This window comes from Scyliorhinus torazame, chromosome 29, assembly GCF_047496885.1.
Source record: "Scyliorhinus torazame isolate Kashiwa2021f chromosome 29, sScyTor2.1, whole genome shotgun sequence".
Classification (NCBI taxonomy): domain Eukaryota; kingdom Metazoa; phylum Chordata; class Chondrichthyes; order Carcharhiniformes; family Scyliorhinidae; genus Scyliorhinus; species Scyliorhinus torazame.
Window position 1 is genome coordinate 27,315,077 of NC_092735.1, and position 22,898 is coordinate 27,337,974.

Here is a 22,898-nt window from a genome sequence, read left to right on the forward strand (position 1 = left end):
GACCCCGAGTTTTTTTTTGAGGGGGGGGGAGGATGATCCCGATTTTAGGTTAAAAAAACCCAATAAACATTAATTAAACTCCGGAGCCTTTAAACCGCCAGGTCCGGGGGCGGGGAGAGGAAGCCTAACCCTCCCGTCAGCTCCTCCAGGTAAAATCGCCGCCGATACCCAACCGATTAGAGTCGGCGCCGTTACCGATTATTACCGATTATCGCGGGCGGGGAGGCGAGACGGGCCGATTAATCGGAACCGCGGGACTAATCGAGACGGAACCGGTGCCCCCGCCCGATCGAGGGCCGCGATTTCTGAGCGAAATGACCGCCGCGAGCGGACGGGCGAATCGATTTATTTCGATTACCGATGTCGATATCGCGGGGATGGTTCAGAAATGGTTGCAGGAGGTAAAACTCGACATCGGATCGGCATTAAAATAAAAAAATCGGCGCTTTTTTTGTAAGTGTGAGGGGAAACCTCGGTTGGCGATTAATCGATATAATCGATTGTTGTGGGGGAGGGGAGGGGAGGGCCCGGGAAAGGAGTGGAAAACGGACGGCACGTGACCCCCCCCCTCCCCCCCCACTCGGTTACAGTGGTCGTCCAGACGTTGGGGATGTTCAAAAGAACAATAACCGACGATCAGATATTCAAATTTGCCTTAAATTGGGAATTATTTAACGATCAAACTTTTGTCTCTCCCCCGGGGCTGCCGAGGCTGGCAATGCCGGATTGCCAGGGGTCAGGTCGGTCGGTCGCTGCGCGGTTGGCGATTGGAAGCGGTGACCCGAAGGGTTGAGGTGAGACTTGAACCTGCAAAACTTTTGTTCCCGCCATTACTGACATGCTTCCCGCCATTACTGACATGCTCCCCCCCCCCCCCCCCCCTTCCCCATTCGCGTATCGCGTCCGAAGAGTGATCCACTGGGAAGCGGATGGATTCGCGGGGAAGCCGCCCAACGACTAAGAACGGCGATCAGGCACCGGATAAGTTGCCCGAAAGAAGAGGGGGAGAAAAATCGAGCCCGACCTTTACCAGGAGTGAAAATCAGGAGACACTTCGATGCAGGAAGGGTGGCGGAGGTTTGGAATTCTGTTCCGCCAACGGCGATTGACGCTCGGTCTACCGCTGATTTTAAATCTGGAGATTGATGGACCTTTCTTAGCCCAGAGATATGCGGGGGGGGGGGGTGGCGGTAAGGTTGCAGGTCAACCATGAGCTCATTGAATAGCAGAAAGGTCTCGATAGGTCAAAAGGCCTTGTCTCGCGGCACGAAGACGGTCCCCGCTTTTGCTAGTCATCTCTCTCGGGTTGACTTTCCAGCAGGTATGAAAGCATTCGGGCTGTACGGATGAGGAAACCGATGGCCCAGGTACCACTGTAGTGTGGGGGGTGGGGGTGGGGGGGGGGGGGGGGTCACAGCTGTATCTAATACATCTGGAGCATGACCGACAATCTTGGAGCCGAAGGCAGAAGTCCCTAGCCCTTGATGAGGGTGAGGCTTTGGGATAAGTCTTGCATTTCCCAATAGAAATCTGATCATTTGAAAAAAATATTATATTGGGCAGTTACATGTTTTAACTAATATTTAGTCAGAAAGCTGAAGAACAAGGATGCCTTTCGAGAAGTATTTGGATATATTTGATTGATTCCCCTGCTCCTCCCTGTCGGTAGCCATTTTCTGCTTGGAAATTCCTCGTCTGTTCCATTTCCTGTCAGCATTCATGTGCAATAATTGAATTTGATCCATTCAGGTTCAAGTGTAACATCCTCCTCTCTCCTTCAGGTACCCTGCGACCATGGGATTCCATTGGATTGGTTCATGATGATGCTTGGCAAAGTACTGCAGTGGTTTGCTGTTGCCTCCTGCAGTCTGGCTGACCAGGAAACTCTCCTTCTCTTGCCGCCTGCCATCAGACGTATTGGAGGGATTTCCAGAAGTGATGGGCGACCTGTTTGGCTACATTCTGAACACCCGTTCTGTGGCCATCAAGTTCCAGGGTGGGACCTGATCCTGGAGGATTCCTAACCTAAAGGTAGGAACGCAACCCACTGCATCACCAGACCTCTTACGTGTGACACCTGAGATTGGGAGGCTGAGGACATGGTTTTTGGTCCCCATTCCAAACTCCATTGTCTAGTTACCGATTCCACCATTTTCCTGGCCAGTGAAGGTTACTAAACCAGTCAGTTTGTGTCCTTGATGCCCTGTTTGGCTCAAGAGATGAGCTAGAAACCTCATTTTTGCACCAACACCAAGATCGCTTATTTCCATTGTAAGGCTTCTTCTCTGTCTCAGCTCAGCTTCTGCCGAAACCCTCATTCTTGCCTTTATTAATAATAATCTTTATTAATGTCACAAGTAGGCTTAAATTAACACTGCAATGAAATTACTGTGAAAATCCCCATGTCGCCACATGCCCGTGTGGAGTTTGCACATACTCCCCGTGTCTGCGTGGGTTTCACCCCCGCAACTCAAAGATGTGCAGGTTAGGGGGAACCCGGAGCGCCCGGAGGAAACCCACAGAGATAGACAGTCACCCAAGGTCGGAATCGAACCAGGGTCCCTGGCGCTGTGGGGCAGCAGTGCTAACCACTGCCACTGTGCCGCCCCAGTGTGAGGCAGTAGGTAGGGAAGATCCTTATGTAAGGGAGAATTTACAAAAATAAACAATCCCTGGTTCCAGAGGGGAGCATTGTACAGTGGAACATGGCCATCTAGTGGAAGGAGTAAGTAGCAGGGATTGTGGTCCGGCAGTGAAGGCGATTTGGGGGCACATTCACTTCATCAGTGGGAAAACCCCTGTTCCAGCCTTGTGGCGCAGTGGGTTAGCGTCCCTGCCTCAGAACCAGGAGCTCAAGGTTCAAGTCCCACCACAGGACTTGATGGCCAAGGATGGTGCGTTCATAACGCGGCCAAACGGGTTGAGTGTCAACTTCTAAATCCTTCCAATATATATCTTAGCAGGAAAAAAGAGACATTCCTGGTCATCCAGGCAATGGAAAGAAAATTGGAGTCTCCACCATCGCTGTCAATAGGTCTGGGCCTGCAACTTGCATGTTACCCTTACCCTGCCCGTGGTGGAGGTCATGGTGCTGTGGCCACTCTAAAGCAGGGTCAGAGCAGGCCGCCCCGACTCTGCTCCCGACATCCATCGGTGCACCTGCAGAATGTACAGCAAGGCCTGACCAAGGTTATTCCAACAGCACCTCCCAGGGATCTCTTGCATCGAAGAAGGATGAGAGTAGCAAAGAGAGCATCATCATCATCATCATCTCCAAATCACACGCTGTCCCAACGCGGATCGACATCACCCTTGTGCAGGTGCAGGTTTCACAGGCGAAGCTGGTGTCTTCCAGCCCTTCATTTTGTCATGTTCTTCCATTGCCGCTGGGTCAATACCTAGTAACTCGCTGCCTGATACCATTGCGAGAGCACCATCACCACATTGCCCGCAGCAGTTTAAGAAAACCCACGGTCATCTTGTCAGGACAGTGAGAAATGGACGATGCACAACAGTGCCTGTACTTCCTCAGGAAACTAAGGAAATTCGGCATGTCCATTCTTACCAACATTTACAGATGCACCACAGAAAGCATCCTATCTGGCTGCATCACAGCCTGGTATGGCAACTGCTCGGCCCAGGACCGCAAGAAACTTCAGAGAGACATTAACACAGCCCAGTTCATCCCGCGAACCTGCCTCCCATCCCATTGACTCCATCTACACCTCCCGCTGCCTGGGGAAAGCGGGCAGCATAATCAAAGACCCCTCCCACCCGGCTTACTCACTCTTCCAACTTCTTCCTTCGGGCCGGAGATAACAAAAGTCTGAGAACACTCACGAACAGATTAAAAAACAGCTTCTTCCCCGCTGTCACCAGACTCCTAAACGACCCTCTTATGGACTGACCTGACTAATACTACACTCCTGTATGCTTCACCCGATGTCTATGTATTTACATTGTGGACCTTGCGTTGCCCTATTATGTATTTTCTTTTTCTTTTCTTTTCTTTTCATGTACTAAATGATCTGTTTGAGCTGCTCGCAGAAAAATACTTTTCACTGTACCTCTGTACACGTGACAATAAACAAATCCAACCCAATGTTGCCTTGTCAACAATACTGCCATTTTTGAAAGAATTTAATAAAATACATTGAATATGTCACCAGGGAGAGGCGGTGGTGTAGTGGTATTCACCCTGGGCTGGTAATCGAGAGCTTTACATTCATAGCGCCTATTTATCGTAATGAAACACCGTGAGGTGCTTCACCGGACCATTATAAAACAATTTTCATAGAATCATTAGAATTTAGAAGTAACAATGCAGAAGGAGGCCATTTGGCCCATCGGGTCTGCGCCGGCTCTTGGAAAGAGCACCCCACTTAAGCCCACTCCACCACCCAATCTCCATAACGCAGTAACCCCATCCAACCCTTTTGGACACAAAGGGCAATTTAGCATTGCCAATCGACCTAACCTGCACATCTTTGGACTGTGGGAGGAAACTGGAGCACCCGGAGGAAACCCACGCAGACATAGGGAGAACGTGCATACTCCGCACAGACAGTGACCCACCCGGGAATCGAACCTGGGACCCGGGAGCTGTGAAGCGACACTGCTAACACCGTGCCACCCTAAATTTGACACTAAACCATGAAAAGAGAATTGGGACAGCTGATGAAAACCTCGACGGGTTATAAGGAGCATCTGAAAGGAGAGAGGTGGAGCGGTTGTAGGGAAAGAATCCCAGAGCTCGGGGGGCCGAGGCAACTGAAGGCCGACACACCGGTGGCTGAGTGATTAAAACTGGGGCAGCGCAAGAACCAGGATCGGAAGGAGGGGCCCAGACCACCGGAGGGTTGTAGGGCTGGAGGGCTGAGGAGATGGAGGGATTTGAAAACAAGGGGGTGAGTATTTCAAAACCTAGACCATGCTTGAGTGGGAGCCAGTCTAAGTTAGCGAGCGCAGGGGTCATGGGCGCACAGTGCATGGTGAGAGTTAAGACATGGGCGGCAGGAGTTTGGATGAAAGGCCATTTAGGAATGAAATCGGGATCTGGCTCCCCCAAAAAGTTGTGAATGCTGGGGGCCAATTGACATTATGAAGATGAGGATCACCAGATTTGTTTTGTTTGTTGTTGACTATTGAGGGATGTGGAACAAAGGTGGATAATTGGGATGAGATTCCGATCAACCATGATCTAATTGAAGGGCAGAATGAATTGGAAGTGCTGACTTGACCAAATTCTATTACTAAAGAGAAGATTTTCTATTGTGCAGTGCTCAGTCACGTTGGCAGAGATAATCCTTCATAGGGGAACTGGTAACGTTTGGAGAGGTGGGGAGGTGGGTGGGGTGGGGGTGGGGGTGGGGGGGGGGGGGGGGGGGGCGGTGGGTGTCACACCAGGACGATGTTCAGGAATTGCTGCCTTAAACTCCTCCGTTAAATCACCTCGCTTTCAGTCCAAGCTTTTTCTTTACTCTTTTCATGGCATTTGTATGTCTTTGGCTGGGTAAGAACAGCATTTGTTGCCCATCTCCAATTGCCCTTGAGTTGAGTGCCTTGCCCGGCCATTTCAGAGGACAGTTAGGAGTCAACCACATTGCTGTGGGTCTGGAGTCACATGTAAGCCCGGCCAGGGTAAGGACGGCAGATTTCCTTCCCTTGAAGGAGGCATTAACTGAACCAGATTTACGACAATCGATGATCGTGTCATGCAACTAGCTTCAAATTACAAATTTATTAATTGAATTTGAATTCCACTAGCTGCCGTGATGGGATTTGAACCCATGTTCTCAGAGCACTTGGATTGCTACTTCAGTGACATTACCACAATGCCACCAAATCCCACTTGCTCTGCAGCACACAATTCAAGAAATAAAACAGTAAGTGCTGGTAATACTCTACAGGTTAGGAAGCATCTTTTGAGAGAGACGGAGAGTCAGGGCTGGATTCTCCAGTTGCCCCGGCCACGAGGTTCTCCGTTCACAGGCGGCGGGGTTCCCCACTCCCGCTGCTGCCAATGGGAATTCCTTTGAAGCCACCCCACGCTGCCGGGAAACCCCGGGTCACTGCCAGCGGGGCCGGAGAATCCCGCCTGCAGCGAACGGCCGGAGAATTCCGGCCTTCATGTTTCAGGTCGATGACCTGTTGTTTTAGCTTCTCTGTCAGCTTGACTCTGTTGCTTGACGCTGTGGCAGAAGGTTGTGGCTTCAAGCTTCACTCCGGAGGCCTGAGCGCACAATGTAGGCTTCGGAGGTCAGTGTAGTGCTTGGGGAGTGCTGATCTGACTGAGCTGCAGTCTTTTGAATGAGACCATCCAGTCTGCCTTCTCGGGTGCACATAAAAAGACCCCGTTTGACTATTCCGAAGATAAAGGTTCACGCTGATATCCTGGCTAACATTTATCGCACAAAACAACATCATCAAAACAGACCGTTACTCTTGCTTGGGATCTTACTGTGCACACATTGGCAGCCTCATTTCCTCCATTACAAGGGACTTTGATTCAGAAGTGCCTCACTGGCTGCAAATTGCTGCGGGAGGTCATGAGACTGGGAAGGGAATGTCGCTTCTTTTCGGGATGTCCCAGGCGTGATTCCAGGTTCGAGCTCGTACAGCTGAGGTAGCCATTCCAGTGCCACAGTTGACCATCCTGATGCTCAGCTGGGTAAGAGGTCAGGGGTCAAAATATGGGATATAGCCCAGGCTTTTAAAATGCGCACGGTGTGGGAGACCGAGGCACGAATGAAACGGTTCGGAGGGTGGGGGGGGGAGGGCGATGGGTTCGGAGGTGGTGGGGGGGGGGGGGGGGGAGGGCGATGGGTATGTTCATGGTAACAGAACAAGGATCTTTTGGTTGTGATTGTCGTCACTTGATGCTCAGTCCGCAGCCCAAAGCCACTTGCCCGCTGATTTGGATAGCTTCCCCATTAACACTGACGATTATTCTAATAATTAGGCAGGATTTCATAAAGGAGTAATTTCCCATCAGCAAGTCAGTAGCCTAATACTCTGCGGACACGGGTTCAAATCCTACCATGAGACAGCTAGTGGAATTTAAATTCAATGAATAAAACCTGGAGTACAAAGCTAGTTTTAGTAATGGTGACCATGAAACTATTATCGATTGTCATAAAAACCCTCTGGTTCACTAATGTCGCTTGAGGGATGTGCCATCCTTTTAAAAAAAAAAAAAAAAAAATTTAGAGTACACAATTCATTTTTCCGATTAAGGGGCAATTTAGCATGGCCAATCCACCTTTGGGTTGTGGGGGCGAAATCCACGCAAACACGGGGAGAATGTGCAAACTCCACACAGACAGTGACCCAGAGCCGGGATCGAACCTGGGACCTCAGCGCCCTGAAGCCGCAGGGCTAACCCACTGCGCCGCCGTGCTGCCCTGGACGTGCCGTCCTTACCCTGGCCTGGCCTACATGTGACACCAGACCCGCAGCAATGAATAATTTCAAAAGAATCGGGGTGAGCAGGTTGTGGAAATACAGGGATGGAGTGGGGGAATGGGACTGAATGGATTCCGCTGCAGAGGAGAAGCAGATCATCTTCGAATACCCTGCAAATCCTAATATGTAATTTACCGAGAGGTCTGTAAATTCAATAAACAACCAAACTAATGTAGAACAGCGTTATCCTCGCATTATCCCACCCATCCTGAATGCGTTCAAACTAACCTCACCCTTCAATGTGCTGACAAGTTAACCTTGTGCTCACACCCTGGACCCACGTGCTCCTCTTGCACTAACCCACCGCTCAGTCCTTGTGCCGGGTGATGTTTGAGTCACTGGCTGGTACCGCGGGGAGTTCTTTCACGTTCGATTCCTTGTGTTTCAGCTGGTGGATTGAGCGTCGGAGGGAGATGCAGGCCGCTGAAGAGGCGTGTGCCCAGCTCGAGGATGAACTACTGTGTAAGTCACTGCAAAGACCTGCTTCATTCTCCATTGGCCAAGTTGTTCCCCCCCCCCCCCACCCCTGCAGAGTGAGCCCTGTCAGGTATCAGGAACAGCGCAGAACTGACCGTGGAACCTGCCTTGTTCATTCTGCAAAGCAAAGACGATTAATATATATATTTATTTAATTTTTAAAAAATTCCAATTAAGGGCAATTTAGTGTGGCCAATCCACCTACCCTGCTCATCTTTGGGTTGTGGGGTGAGACCCACGCAGACACTGGGAGAATGTGAAAACTCCACATGGACAGTGACCCGGGGTAGGGATGGGACCCGGGTCTTCGGCGCCGTAGTCAGCAGTGCTGATATCTTTTTTTTAAGCTGGAGTGGGGCCTCCGTGATTGTTCCCAATTTTCCACCAGAACTTCCACAGAACAGATATAATAATCGCTTATTGTCACAAGTAGGCTTACATTAACACTGCAATGAAGTTACTGTGAAAAGTCCCTAGTCGCCACATTCCGGCGCCTGTTTGAGGAGGCCTGTACGGGAATTGAACCCGCGCTGCTGGCCTGGTTCTGCATCACAAGCCAGCTGTTTAGCCCAAATCTTTCGCGAGCTACCCCAGGCTCCTGTTTGATTTACCTCGGCCTCAAAGCCGAGGAAAGACTATAAACTGGTAACCTACATCGCTCTTGCCTTCAATCGGGGCAGGAGGTATGAGCAAAACAATTGGTGAGATCTGGGTGCATGTTGTGTGGTTACATGTGACTACCAGGATGGCAGAGGTGATCGAGACGGATCTAGGCCTTATTTTTCCCAGCTGATAATTTGCTACTTTCCTTTGTCCATTTTCTTGCTGGTGACTGAGACGTCTCAAACCTGCACTGGGCGAATAGTGCAGTCCCATAAACACCACCAATGTTGGGAAGAGTAAATGAGATGATTAGGAATTCCGGCAGGTTTTTAAACAAAAAGCAAATCTGGGATGTGGGTGTCGCTGGCTGAGCCCGCATTTATTGCCCATCCCTGGGCCAGTGGTGTAAGTTAACAAACTGGGCAATAATGTTTCAAAGCTTTATTAACAAAAGCAAGTCTGTGATGAGTAGGTTCCATCCCTGGCCTGTGTTGATCTCGCAGCTTCATTGCTCTGACCCTGGCCTCTTGTCCACCCCCCCACCTCTTCTGTCCCACCATTGGTGGCCGTGCCTTCAGCTGCCTGGCCCTAACCTCTGAACCTTTCCTAAACCTCTCCATCACCTTCACAGCTTCACTTAAAACTTAACCCCTTGTCCCAAGCTTTGGATCACCTTTTCTAATGCTTCCCCATCGGCTTGGCACCAGATAACACTGCCGTGAAGTGCCTTGGGACGTTTTATTACGTTTAAAGATGTGCATAAATGTGGGTTGTTGTTGATTCTCAGACCCCATGCCTGCAGTCCCCTTTTCTGAATACTGTGTGGGAAAGGTCCTCGTCTTTGGACCCTTGATGTCCAGTCTGGAAGCAATGCCATTTTGGCTGAAAAGACACAGCCGTGTCTGCATTAGCTCAGTGGGTAGCACTTTTGCCTTTCAGTCAGACGGTCATGTGTTCAGGTCCCACTTAAGAGGCTTTAGCGCCATGTCTAAGTGAGCACTCCACTGCATCCCTGTTGGAGGTACCATCTATCAGCTGAAATGTTACACAGATGTCCCCTCTGACCTCCCATGGCCACTATTTCAAAGAAAAGCCCCCATCCCTCCAAAAACCTCTGGCCAATATTTACCCCTGAATTAATATGAAAATGCATCATCTGGTCATTTACCTCATCGTTGGATGTTTGTGTATGGAACACACGCTCGGTCACAACTGTAGTAGCACGTCCAGTTCTGGACACCACACTTTGGGAAGGATGTGACGGCATTAGCGGGAGTGCGGAAAAGATGCACGAGAATGTTCCCGGGGTAGGGAGCTTCATCGATAGATTGGGACTGGTTTGCTTGGACACCAGAAGGTTGAGGGGAGATTTGATCGAGGCGTTCAAAATCATGAGGTGTCTAAGCAAGTTCGATAGGGAAAAATAACTGTTCCTGTTACTGGGAAAATTGAAGGGAAGAGTTAATTGGCAAAAAAAGCAATGAAGACAGGAGGAGAAACCATTTCCCACAGGGAGTGGTTGGGATCAGCGCTGCATGAGAGTGTGGGGGAGGCAGGTTCATTCGAGGGAATTGGGTTATTATCTGAAAAGGCGACCAGCTGCATACTTAAATTGCTGCACTCCCATGGCATGCAACTCACAACCTCTACTGCCTAGAAGAGCAGCAGATACCTGGGAACCCCACCACCTGGAGGTTCCCCATCATCTTTATGCAGCGTGTTGAATGCACAAGATGTCCGAGGCCTCTTCGCAGGAAAGCCGCATGACTTGGGAATACATCAGCCATTCCTTTACCGTCGCTGGGTCAAAATTCTGGGGCTTCCTCCCTAACAGCACGGTGGGCGCACCTACATCTTCGGTACTGCAGGGGATCAAGAAGGCAACTCATGACCACCTTCTCGATGGCAATTCGGGATGGGCAGTAAATGCTGGCCTAGCCAGCGACACCCATATTCCATGAATGAATAAAAGAAGAGTGCTGTTTTGGGAGGGAGTTCCAGGGCATTGACTGAGATTAAAGGCCCGTACTTTGCAACTAACGCCCGCTCTTTGCTCCCCTTTTAGTTTGCGAGGATTGCCGGCTCTACTTCCGAGATTCCTGCCCGCACCACGGCACGCCGACGTTTGTGTCCGACAGGCTGGTACCGGAGCGCATGCCATCCAGGGCCCTGCTAACCCTGCCGGAAGGCCTCGCCATCAAAGAGCGGCTGCACGGCGGGCTAGGCATCTGGTGCACGCTGCCCACAATCCCACGGGGCTGCATCTTTGGCCCATTCGACGGCGATATCCTGACGGACAAGAACGATTGTACTGTGTTCTCCTGGGCGGTACGGATAATACCATCAGTTCATTTATCCTAAGAACAGAAAATTTGTGATAAATTCAGCAGGTCAGGCAGCATCTGCGGAGGGCGAAACAGAGAATAGCCGAGTTAACGTTTTGAGTTTGCTTGACCCCGCTTCAGTTCTGTGGAACAATTCATAAGACCATGGGAAATAGGAACAGGAGGAGGCCATTCAGCCCTTTGAGCCTGCTCCGCCATTTAATAAGATCGTGGCCAATTGAACACTCACTAAGTCCACTTTCCTGCCTTCTCTTCATAACCCTTAATTCCCTTAAAAACTTACCGATCTCAGCCTTGAAAATGGTCAAGGATGTGGCCTCCATAGATTCCTGGGGTAAAACATTCCAAGGAGGCTGTGGAGTCCGAGTCATAAGGACTCAAAATGTTAACACTTATTTCCCTCTCCACAGATGCTGCCAAGTCCTGCTGGGTTTATCCAGCATTTTCTGTTTCCAGCATCCATGGTATTTTGTTTTTATTCAAATGCTCTGGAGACATGGGTTCAAATCCCACCATGGTTACCAGCTGTATTCAAACTCAATTGATAAAATCTAGAATTGTCAACCATGAAACGATCATCGATTGTTGTGATAAACCCACCTGGCACACTAATGCCCTTTAGGGAAGGAAATCTGCCGCCCTCGCCTCGTCTGACCGACATGTGACTCCAGACCCACAGCAGTGTATTTGTCTCAGAACTGCCTTCTATAGAACCATGGAGTTCCTACTGTGCACGAGACCATTCGGCCCATCGAGTCTGCACTGACCCTCTGAAAAAGCACCCTACCTAGGCCCACTCCCCCACCCTATCCCTGTAACCCCACAACCCAAACTAACATGCATATCTTTGGACCATAAGAGGGAATTTAGCATGGCCAATCCACCTAACCGGCACATCTTTGGACTTGGGAGGAAACCGGAGCACCCGGACGAAACCCACGCAGACACGGGGAGAACGTGCAAACTCCATGCAGTCACCCAAGGCCGGAATTGAACCTGGGCCCCTAGCGCTGTGAGGTGGCAGTGCTAACCACTGTGCCACCCTGCCGTCTGAAATGGGCTAACAAGGCTCTTAGTTCAGAGGCCATCAGCGATGGGCAACAAATGCCATCCTTGCCCAGCGATGCCCATATCCCATGATAGAATGAGATTAATCTCTCCACGCCACTGACATCCACCCTCCCTGGCATTGTCTTGATAAATCCTCCTCTGCGTCCTCTCCAAAACCTACCCGTCCTTCCTCCCAACGTCCCGATTCCTTCCTTTTCAGAAAGCCGATGAGAAACGTTTTCAGTCGACATTTTCTTCTGTTACAGCTGCGAGAAAACGGATCCTATTATTATGTGGACGCGTCCGATGAGTCGAAGGCCAACTGGATGAGGTATCGTGGAGGAGGAGACGGGATTACTGTCAAATGACCAACCCTCTGATCTAAATAGCCAGCACCTTAACCCTGAGACCCTGACCTCCAATTCTAGCCTCTCTGGCCCGGGATACAGAGAGGGGGAGAAAGAAAAATAACGGTCAAAGAGAGAGAAGACAGGAATGAGAAAGGGAGGTAGAAGAGGAGAGTGGAGAACAAAAAGGGACTTGTGAAATCATCTCGGGATACCGATGCACCTGGAGATGGCATTAGCCCTGCAGCAGAATCTGCAGCCCATTACAGTAAATTGTTCGTTGAATGCTCAGGATATGTGAATAAAGTTTTATGACAAAACAATTTATTCATGGATGGAGCCTGACTACAGTGATATGTCACTGCGCTCTGCTTCACTGAATTATATTCCTGATAATTTAAACCAATAATATTTTTTGACAGGCAGATTATTCTGGAGTTAAAGATGTCTGACCTGATATTTCATCGTCACAGAATGTTTTGCTTTCCGCCTCCGCGTTGGCAGTGCAGTGTCTAGGCTTGTATGCGCACTTATGCAGCGTGTTGAATGCACAAGATGTCCGAGGACTCTTCGCAGATGCACAATTTACACTCCTTGTACATACAAGTATGCCTGCCTATATCTCCTTTCTCCCTATTACTACTTTTGTGTCACCTTGACCATTACAAATTCCAATGTCCACATTACTAAATATTCCTATGTAATCGTGTCACTCTGTAATTGTGCCCTCCCATCAGTGGTGGTGCTGGTTTTTTTTTTTGCATCTTGTGTGCCACAGAGAAACTCCCGCACTCCGACAGCTCTACATCTTGACTTAAGAAATTTTGCTTATCAACTAAATATATATGTGTGTATAATCCCTAATTACCCTTGAATTGAGTGGCTTGCTAAGCCATTTCAGAGGGGCAGTTAAGAGTCAGCCACATCGCTCTGGGTCTGGAGCCACATGTAGGCCAGACCGGATAAGGACGGCAGATTTCCTTCCCTCAAGGGCCTAGTGACAAAGGCGGGTTTTGACGGCAGTCGCTGATAGTTTCAAGGTCACCATTACTGAGTCTAGCTTTCAGTTCCAGATTTTATTAATTGCAGCTGTTGTGGTGAGATCTGAACCTTGCCCCTAGAGAGTCAAACCTGAGCCTCTGGGATACTTGTCCAGTGACATTACCAGGAAGCCACCATCTTTCCCCTTCCCCAATAAAGGCTTTAAAATTGAGGCTGGGTTTCGCCCGCACGTCCTGATCCATTTATTCTTGTCTTCCTGCCCTGCTTCATCTGAAGATTGCCATTGGTCCTGAATCCTTGAGGGTTGTTTCATATTTACCACCAGTTCTGCAGAGCTGATTTTGAATGAATGGAAGGGACCCTGGGGTGGGCGCATAATAGGCAGCCAATTCCTTTTTTCCTGCATGGGTAAATGGATGTGTATCTTTAGTTTTTAAGTTGGTGTTTGAACTGGCTGAAGGATCTCGTGAAACAGCCCTCCCAACAAATACCCTGCCTTTTCCCCACAGGTACGTGGCATGTGCTTCAAGTGAAGAGGAACATAATCTGACTGTCTTTCAATATCGCAGTAAAATCTACTACCGGGCCTGTCAGACGATCGCGGCGGGAGCGGAGCTGCTGGTGTGGATCGGAGAAGAGTACGCCAGGACTCTTGGGCTGAAATTGGGTAGGGACCGAACAAGGTATCCGTGCTGGGGAAACCTCCAAGCTGCAAAGCAGCAAGGTGATTGTGTTTGTAGACAATGACTTTTAGATGAAGTGGTGGAGTATGCCAAAGACCGAGCTAATTACAGAAGAGGAAACTCGGAGACAAGAGCCTTTTTTTTGATTATTGAAAGTAGGCTAGTAAGGTTTCCGAAAACATGAATCTCTTGGCCCCCTTGATAAGGGGTACTAACCCTATATGCCATTTGGGGTTTCCGGAAACCCAAGCCTCTGATGAGAGTTACTTCAGTTGGAAAATTCTTAACCCCCCCCTGAGTAAGGGTTAGGGTTGGGAGGCTGTGGTCGGTCTCTCGATTCTTCAAAGAGAAATTCCGCAAAGTCTTTCTATAAATTGGGAATAACCAGGTCGATAAGGCATCTGTCTTCATAACCGTTCCCGCATTCAGGTTGGAGAAATAAGCGTTATAGTCTCAAGTTAAAAGGCTGTAGACGTAGAGGGTTGTTAATCTTTGGAACTCTACCCCAGTGAGATGGAAATGTGAACTACTAGAACATAGAACATTACAGCGCAGTACAGGCCCTTCGGCCCTCGATGTTGCGCCGACCTGTGAACTACTGGAGGCACAATATCTGCAGTCTCAGAATTGACCCCTATATAAATCCATTAAGTGTTTGCACTGCTTCTACTAGTCTTTGTAACACATCCACACGTTCCTGATCTGAAACAGTGCCTTCTGTAAATTGCAGTAGGCAGCGCCACAAGGCATGTGGGAAAGCTAATGTTGTTCTCTTCTTAGGTGAACATTTCAAGTACGAGTTTGGTGAGAAGGAGCTGCTGATGAAGCTATTTCAAGACCTCCAAAGCAAAGTTCCTGATGGGATCTCAAACCACATTAGCCCCCGTGACCAGTACAACCGCGGCGACCTGGTGGCCTCCATCATCCATGCCCACAAGGCCAACCTGCAGAGTGGGGGCATCTGCCACATGAACAGGGATGCCCCAGGCACCCTGCTGGAAGGGACCCAGAACCTGGTGAGTCTTGGCCGGGCGCAGAGCCGCTATTGGACCTTCTTTGGTTTCCAGGGCGACGCCATGGGGCGCATCCTGGACAAGACAAAAATCATTTGCAAGCTGTGCGGCGTCCGGTTATCATACAGCGGCAACACCACCAATCTGAGGCAGCACCTGATTTACAAGCACAGACACGAGTACAACGAGCTGGTTGGCGGCACCTCCGTACCGCCAAAGGGAGTAGATACGTATCCCCAAGACTTTTCATCCAGAACTGTGACGGGGGTAACGCCTCCTGTCGGGAGAACGACCAGGGCGATCTTGGAGTTCATTGTGTCTGATCTTCTGCCCCTGAAGACCATAGAGGGAGAGGGTTTTATCCAGATGATGAGTGTGTTGGAGCCCACCTACAAGATCCCCACCGTAAACTTCTTTGCGCAGGCTGTCCTACAGGACATGCACGCCCAGGCGAAGCTGAGGGTGCTGGACTCCATGAAGTCGCTGCAACACTGTGCAGTCAGCATTGACCTTTGGAAGCATGAATGTGCTCGGTCCTATGTTACAGTTATTGTCCACCACATTGACGGCGCCTTCGACTTCAAACACCGGGTACTCTCCACCCGCCCTGTCACCGAGGAAACCACAGCCGAGAACATCAAAGTGGCCCTCTTGGAAATCGCCAACGAATGGGGGATCAGGGAGAGGACATCGCACTCCGTCATGGTTAGCAACGTCGATGTCAGGCTGGCCGCTTCCAAGGCGGGGTGGAAGACCCTGCCCTGCATTGGCCATGTGCTGCAAAACTGCGTTGACGCGGCCTTGCAGCAGCCCTCAGTTCTCAGGGTGCTGACTCGGTGCAAGAGGCTGATGGAGTACGTTTCCTCCTTGCCGGCGTTAACTGACAAGCTGGGCTCCAGTGAGCCATTCTTGAAGGTCCAATCCAAGATCTTCCTCGCTGGCAGCATGAAATGGTACAGCACCCATAATGCATTGCAGAGCTTGCAGGAGCACCGGCATTTCCTCGACAGCCTCGGTGAGGGCCTCCAGGAGAAAGGGTTGGCACTGAGGCCAGACGATTGGCAAGTGGTCCGTGAAATTGTGGACATCTTGAAGCCGCTGGCCATTGCCACCTCCACCTTCACCAAGGAGTGTTTCTCCAGCTTATCGCTGGTGAAACCGGTGATCACCAGTCTGGTGTACAAGCATTTGGCAGCTAACGAGAGTGACTCCGAGATGGCCCACGATATCAAGCACACCATCTGCGCGGACCTCAATCGGTGGTATTCCGACCGGGAAGTCAACCAGATCCTCAACTTGGCCTGTGCGCTGGATCCCCGTTTCCGAGGCCTGGACTTCCTCAGCCAGGCGGAGCGGGTGGAGACTCTACATGCCCTCAAGCGCGAGGCGGCCGAACTGGCGCAGCTGCACCCGCCGGAGGGTGGCCGGTTCGGGCCGGAGCCGCCCAGCCCCGGCCCCGACATTGCCAAGAAGCCCAAGCACGACTCTGGCATCGAGTTCCTCCTGGGGGACCTGTGCAATGTCAGGAGCGTGTCGGCCAACTCGGTCAACCAGCAGGCCGAGCAGGAGATCAGCAACTTCCAGACCAGCGAGGCCTCCTCCCTCTGTCAGGACCCCCTCCAGTGGTGGAAGACGCACCACACCCAGTACCCACTCCTCGCCAATGCAGCCAGGAAGCTGCTCGCCGTGCCAGCGACTGTGGTGCCAGCCAACTGGATATTCACGGAGGCCGGGGATGGGATTTACAGCAAGCGCTCTGCTCTTGCTCCTGAACACGTGGACATGCTCGTGTTTATGCACGGAAATCATAAAACTGCTTGATATGTATGTATGTATGTATGTGTGTGTATATATAACATATAGAAGAGAAATCTAATATATTGCTGAACCTGCGTTCTCTTCTGTTTATGAAGGGTAGGGCGGAGAAATCTACCTGCGTTTGCTGATCTGCTCCAAAGTACATTTCATTTGATGCAGGAAGCAGGCACCCACCCAAACCTATCATTTATCGACTATTGAGAATGTGACACCCACACTGGGCAGTCCCAGCTGTTAAAGAGGGAGCGAGCTTAGCATTGATAGCACTGAACTTGTCTGAAAAGCGAGACGTGTTGCTGAAGGTTTTCATCTGCCACTCATCAGGACAAATGCAAGAATATCAAATTTCAAATGGGCATAACGATTTATACTGCTGGGGGAAATGATGCTGATTGGTTGGTGAGTCCCCTTTCATTGGCTGAGGGTGTTGCTATGGAGAGAATGATAAGGAACCCGGGTAATTCAAAAAAAGTGCAAGGCTTGAACATGATCCTTTTGTTTGCAAGGACGGGTCCGCAAGAACAGGTCCTATGTATGAATGTATGTCGTTTCTAGCAAGTGTCAATGAGTCATGTTCCGATGATCTCCCATTGGTTGTTATTGCAGCTATTAGCGCACTCCAGATTGTTCAGCAAGTGCTGCCCAGTAGCGAAATCAGGAGACAAAAAACTTAGGTAACATGTCTCTGTTTTGTAACATTCAAGTTCTGTGTGAATTGTGGTTCTTGGATTATTTCAGCTGGGCTGGGTCTGCCTTCTCCCACTGCCTGCTTCCTTCCAGTTGTGGCAAGTCTGACTGCCTCCCATTAGTTTGACGCAGTAATGCAGCTCGCCCGTGTTGTCCATTCCAGTAACGCAGGTCTCGCTGCATTCCCTGGATCCATTGCATCTAGGAGGGGCAGTTGCAAGTTACACACCCAGCTGCTTCCAAAGATAACGGCACTTTTGCTCACTTAGCATCTAATCTATTTTGTTTATTTATATTATTTATTAAATGGTATTTATCTACTGGAGATTGAACTCAGAAATATGACGATAAGAAGATCCAGCAAAAAGGGGGGGGGGGGCAGTGCAGGAACGGCACAATTTAAGATCGATACAGAATGAAGATTTAGAGCTTGGGGAAATCAGAAGTGAAAATGCACCGCAATAATCAAAATGGCTGAGTCATTGAGAGCCTTCATGCCCCAGAGAGACGAAAAATAAAGAGGGGAGAAGTTTTTCTGCAGTTATGCAAAGCCCTGGTGAGACCAGTTCTCGAATACTGTGTGTATAGTTCCGGGAAGCGGTGTGGTGTTGATTCACCGGGAGGTTACTGGTGCTCCAAGGATTAAGTTAGGAAGTGGCCTGACTTGAAATAGGCCGGTATTGCATGGAGGATAGATGGGTATGGGGTGATTTGGTTTAGGTTTGCAGGAAGTCGAAAGATTGTGAGTGATATTTTCCACGGCTGCCTTGTCTGCCAGCCCCCCCCCCCCCCCTCCTTAACCATCGACTCCCTGGTTAATCGAAAACCAGCCTTGAATATCTTCAATGAGCCGCCCTCCTCTGGCTGGGGAAGAGTTAAAACCAAAGACTAGTTGCCTTCTGTGAGAAAAAAGTTCTCCTCACTGCCGCCTTAAAAGGATGACCCCTTATTTTTGACTTGTGTCCCAGTGTTCTTAGATTTCACCAGAGGTGGTAACACCCTCTTGCAGCATCTATCCCGTCAAGCCCCCTCAGAATTTCTATATTCATCTTTCATTCCTCTAAGCACCCAAGACAAACGCCTTCATCCCCGGAATCAACCTGGCGAACCTTCTCTGACCTGCTTCCAATGTAAGTATATCCTTCCTTAAGTAAGGAGATCAAAGCTGTACCCAGTACTCCAGGTGCGGTACAAGACTATCCTACTTTTATATTCCCTCTGCTTTGCAATAAAGGCCAACGGTCCATTTACCGCCTTAATTTCTGTAACTGCCTAATACTTTGTGATTCATGTACAAGGACACATACTTGGAAATTCGGAAACACTTCTACACACAACGTGGTGGCACAGTGGTTAGTGCTGCTGCCTCACAGTGCCAGGGACTCGGGTTCGATTCTGGCCTTGGGTGACTGTGTGGAGTTTGCACGCTCTCCCTATGTCTGCGTGTGTTCCCTCTGGGTGCACCAGTTTCCTCCCGCAGTCCAAAGATCTGCAGGTTAGGTGGATTGGCCATGATAAACCGCCCCTTAGTGTCCAGGGATTTGCAGGTTGGGTGGGGTTACGGGGATAGGATAGGGGTCTGGGCCGAGGTAGGGTGCTCTTTCAGAGGGTCGGTGCAGATGCAATGGGCTGAATGGCCACCTGTACTGTTGCGAGTTAATGGAGGAACGGAACTCTCCAGAAAAATGCCAGATGCTATCTCAATTAATTATTTTAAATGCGAGAACAGTACATTTGGATGCTGAGAGGGTGTTTTCCCTCGAGGGGGAGTCGGGAATTAAGGGGGGGGGGGGGGGGGGGTGTGGGGGGAGTTCATAAATGAGGGATTTCCCACTGAAGACTTAGATGCTGAGATCTCAGCAGCTCGTTAAGTTTGGAATGTGCTTGCTAGGCGAGCAATGGAATCGAGCATTCGAGTTAGGCTTTTGTTCGGTAATGGAGTCCAGGGCGAGTGGGGCCAGTCAGGAAAATGGAGTTGACATCCAAGTCAAGAGTCCTCGCAGAAGCACAGCAATAGCTTTTTAAAAAAATTTAGAGTACCCGATTATTTTTTTTTTCCAATTAAGGGGCAATTTAGCGTGGCCAATCCACCTACCCTGCACATCTTTGGGTTGTGGGGGTGAGACCCCCGCAGACATGGGGCAAATGTGCAAACTCCACACGGACAGTGACCCAGGGCCGGGATTTGAACCCGGGTCCTCAGCGCCGCAGTCCCAGTGCTAACCACTGCGCCACATGCCGCCCTCCAGCACAGCCATAGCTTAACAAAGCTGCTTATTCCTTCTTCCTCGCCTGAAGATGCAGGGGCAATGCCCCACCGGCTCTGCCAATCCTCCATTACGCAGTGACAGGAGGAGACCATTCTGCCCCTTGAACCTCCTGCTCTACCACATTGTGGGTGTACCTCAACTCCCATTTACCTCCCTTAGCTCCATATCTCTTGATACCCTTACCTCACAAAATAAATCTGTCTTGACAAAACTTCAGTTGACCCCCCACCCCCACCCCAACGTTCTCAGGGAGAAAGTTCCAGATTCCTACCCATTCATTTTGTGAGAATGCTTCTCGATTTCTTGCCCAACTGGCCTGGCTCTCATATGTAAAGATGGGTTTCCTACTTCCTTCGGTCTCCCCCCGATAGAATGACTAGCTTTTTCCGTATCCACCTGTATTGAATTCCTTTTATAAATTCGAGGACCTCTATTCGGTCAACTCTTCAGCCTTCTGGCCCCAAGGAAATACAAGCCAAGCCACCTTGCTGAAGTGTACGGTCTTCACCTGTGAAACGTGGGAAGGCTATTTGTTTGTCAGCCCCCCCACACCCAATCGAGATCCTGCCCTCACCCAAGCAAGGAATAAGGAGGTGGAAGGTTGGATGACGTCCTCTGCACCCTTGCCTCCCCATGTCGCATCCTCTCCCTCCTAGCACAGCGGCACTGGAGGGAAACTCTAATCTCCTGCCCCTGCCTTCTGTACCTTGTTAACTGCCTTGCTGATGACGGCGCCTGTCAGGGCTATTTATGCACTGTGACCGTGATGGATTTTGAACCAATTGCATTTGAAGTCTATGGGTTGATGGATCTGAAGCCTCTGGCCTGGTTGGGGGGGGGGGGGGGGGCGGGCTGGTGGTGGGTACAACAGGGCACCTGTTTATAAAGTGGCTTGTTTTTAACCAGTTAATAAACCGAGCATTCGAAACACAAGTGTCAGTATCTTCTTGCAGGCCTGTGGCTATAGCTCTATATTTAGTCCTAAATAAAGCTCGCTCTGTGATGGGACTGTACGAATCGTGTGCAGTGTGCCTCGGTGTGAGCTGCTCCTACATCGGGGCGCTTTGGTGAATTATATACTTAAAATGGTTTTACCAGCAGTTGGAAGACAGTAAGACAGTCCCCCCCCCCCCCCCCCCCCCCCCCGTCCCCCCAGTGGATAATTGTAATAGGAAAGAAAGATTTGCATTTATATAGAGCTTTTTGCTCCCCCAGTTCATCCCAAAGCAATTCAAAAGTCAATTACATATTTCTGATGTGCAGCCTCTGCTGTAGGGAAATCCTGTGCGACATGTGTGCAACAGCTTCGTTTTCATATCAAACACCCACTATAACCTGACCTGGGTGCGCTTGTTGAGACTAATCAACAACTTGTATTTATTTAGCGCCTCCAATGTAGAAAGAAAGTGCAATGAAAAATGGACACTGAGCCAAAAGAGGAAAGGAAAGAGGACCAAATGTCTTGTTCACAAAATGGGTTTTAAGGAGATGGAAGTGAGAAGGCGACAGGGTTAGGGAGTGAATTCCAGTGTGTAGGACCCTACACACTGAGGGCATGACTGCCAATAGTGGGGTAAGAGGATGGGCGGAGGAGGGTGAATAAGATGGAATACAATGAGGAAATGTGTGAGGTTACGCACTTTGGAAGGAGAAATGGAGGCATAGACTTTTCTAAATGGGAAGATATGCTTAGGAAATCAGAAGCACAAAGGGACTTGGGAGTCCTTGTTCACGATTCTCTTAAGGTTAATGTGCAGCTTCAGTCTGCAGTTAGGAAGGCAAATGCAATGTTAGTATTCATGTCGAAAGGGCTGGACTATAAGAGCAGGGATGCACTTCTGAGGCTGTATAAGGCTCTGGTCAGACCCAATTTGGAATATTGTGAGCAGTTTTGGGCCCCTGGAAAGGGTCCAGAGGAGGTTCACAAGAATGTTCCCTGGAATAATCATAGATTATCATAGAATTTACAGTGCAGCAGGAGGCCATTTGGCCCATCGAGTCTGCACCGGCTCTTGGAAAGAGCACCCTACCCAAGGTCAACACCTCCACCCTATCCCCATAACCCAGTAACCCCACCCAACACTAAGGGCAATTTTGGACACTAAGGGCAATTTATCATGGCCAATCCACCTAACCTGCACATCTTTGGACTGTGGGAGGAAACAGGAGCACCCGGAGGAAACTCACGCACACACGGGGAGGATGTGCAGACTCCGCACAGACAGTGACCCAAGCCGGAATCGAACCTCGGACCCTGGGACTGTGAAGCAATTGTGCTATCCACAATGCTACCGCACTTGTCGTATGAGGAAAGGTTGAGGACTCTGGGTCTGTACTCGTTGGGAGTTTAGAAGAATGAGGGGGGACCTTAGCAACATTGATTCTAACGGTAAATACAAGCTAAGGAGTGGGAGAAGCGATGCTCTGGCTATAATCAGTTGGAAAGGGTAGAACAAAGCAAGGGCAAGGGTGACCCATTCAGCTCAGCCTCAAAGGAGGGGTGGTAGAGGGTGAAAGTGTGATCAACTTGGGGGTGGTTTTCTGCGACTCAGGCGTGTGATGCTGAAACTGGTTACTCTTCACATGTCCCTCACACCAAGGAGAGCAGTGCTAAAACAACCCCTGCTGAAATCAAGCACTGCAGAATGATTTGCTTTGTGGATTTGCATTGCCCATAAAATCGGGAAACGGCCCTGATGGTCAATGAGGCTTAACGGATCTGGAGCTGTGGAGACAGCAGAAGAGACAGTGACATGCCAATTCCAGCATTAAAGTAATGGTGGAAACCGTGGTGTTTGGGTTTTCCAGTTGCCTGCACTGACTCCTTTAGCATTAGTTACATTTAACCTGTAGTGGTCACCTCTGCCAATGATCTCATTCTGTGCTTGCACGTAATTTGGGGCAAAAGCTCTCTAGTTATAGCACAGAGTAAAACCTTACCTTGTCCTATCAAGCAGTTTTAGTTCAGGAATATCATGGATCAGCCTCTTCTAAATTCTCCGATTGAGTGCTGCCAGATCAGTATGGTTTAAATAGTGTAAAAATAATAAGAAATAGAGGATACTTTTAAAAAGATTAAAAAACATTTTTTTTCAAAGGCTTTACAACAATTGTAAATATACAGAATGTCAAAAGAACA

General features: G+C 49.7%; 1 protein-coding gene across 2 annotated transcripts; it reads left to right on the plus strand.

Annotated features, from left to right (window-relative positions):
• LOC140403972 (E3 SUMO-protein ligase ZBED1-like) lies at positions 1–19,279 on the plus strand. Of its 2 annotated transcripts, none has more exons than XM_072492273.1 (7): positions 1–149; positions 1,782–2,031; positions 7,853–7,926; positions 10,610–10,872; positions 12,206–12,270; positions 13,798–13,955; positions 14,752–19,279. In XM_072492273.1, the coding sequence occupies exons 3-7, from the start codon at positions 7,878–7,880 to the stop codon at positions 16,803–16,805; spliced, it is 2,589 nt and encodes an 862-aa protein (XP_072348374.1). In that variant the 5' UTR covers positions 1–149; positions 1,782–2,031; positions 7,853–7,877; the 3' UTR covers positions 16,806–19,279. The 2 variants fall into 2 exon arrangements, with proteins under 2 accessions (XP_072348374.1, XP_072348375.1); XM_072492274.1 differs by lacking the exon at positions 1–149 and adding an exon at positions 158–794.
• Positions 19,280–22,898: the final 3,619 nt, after the last annotated feature.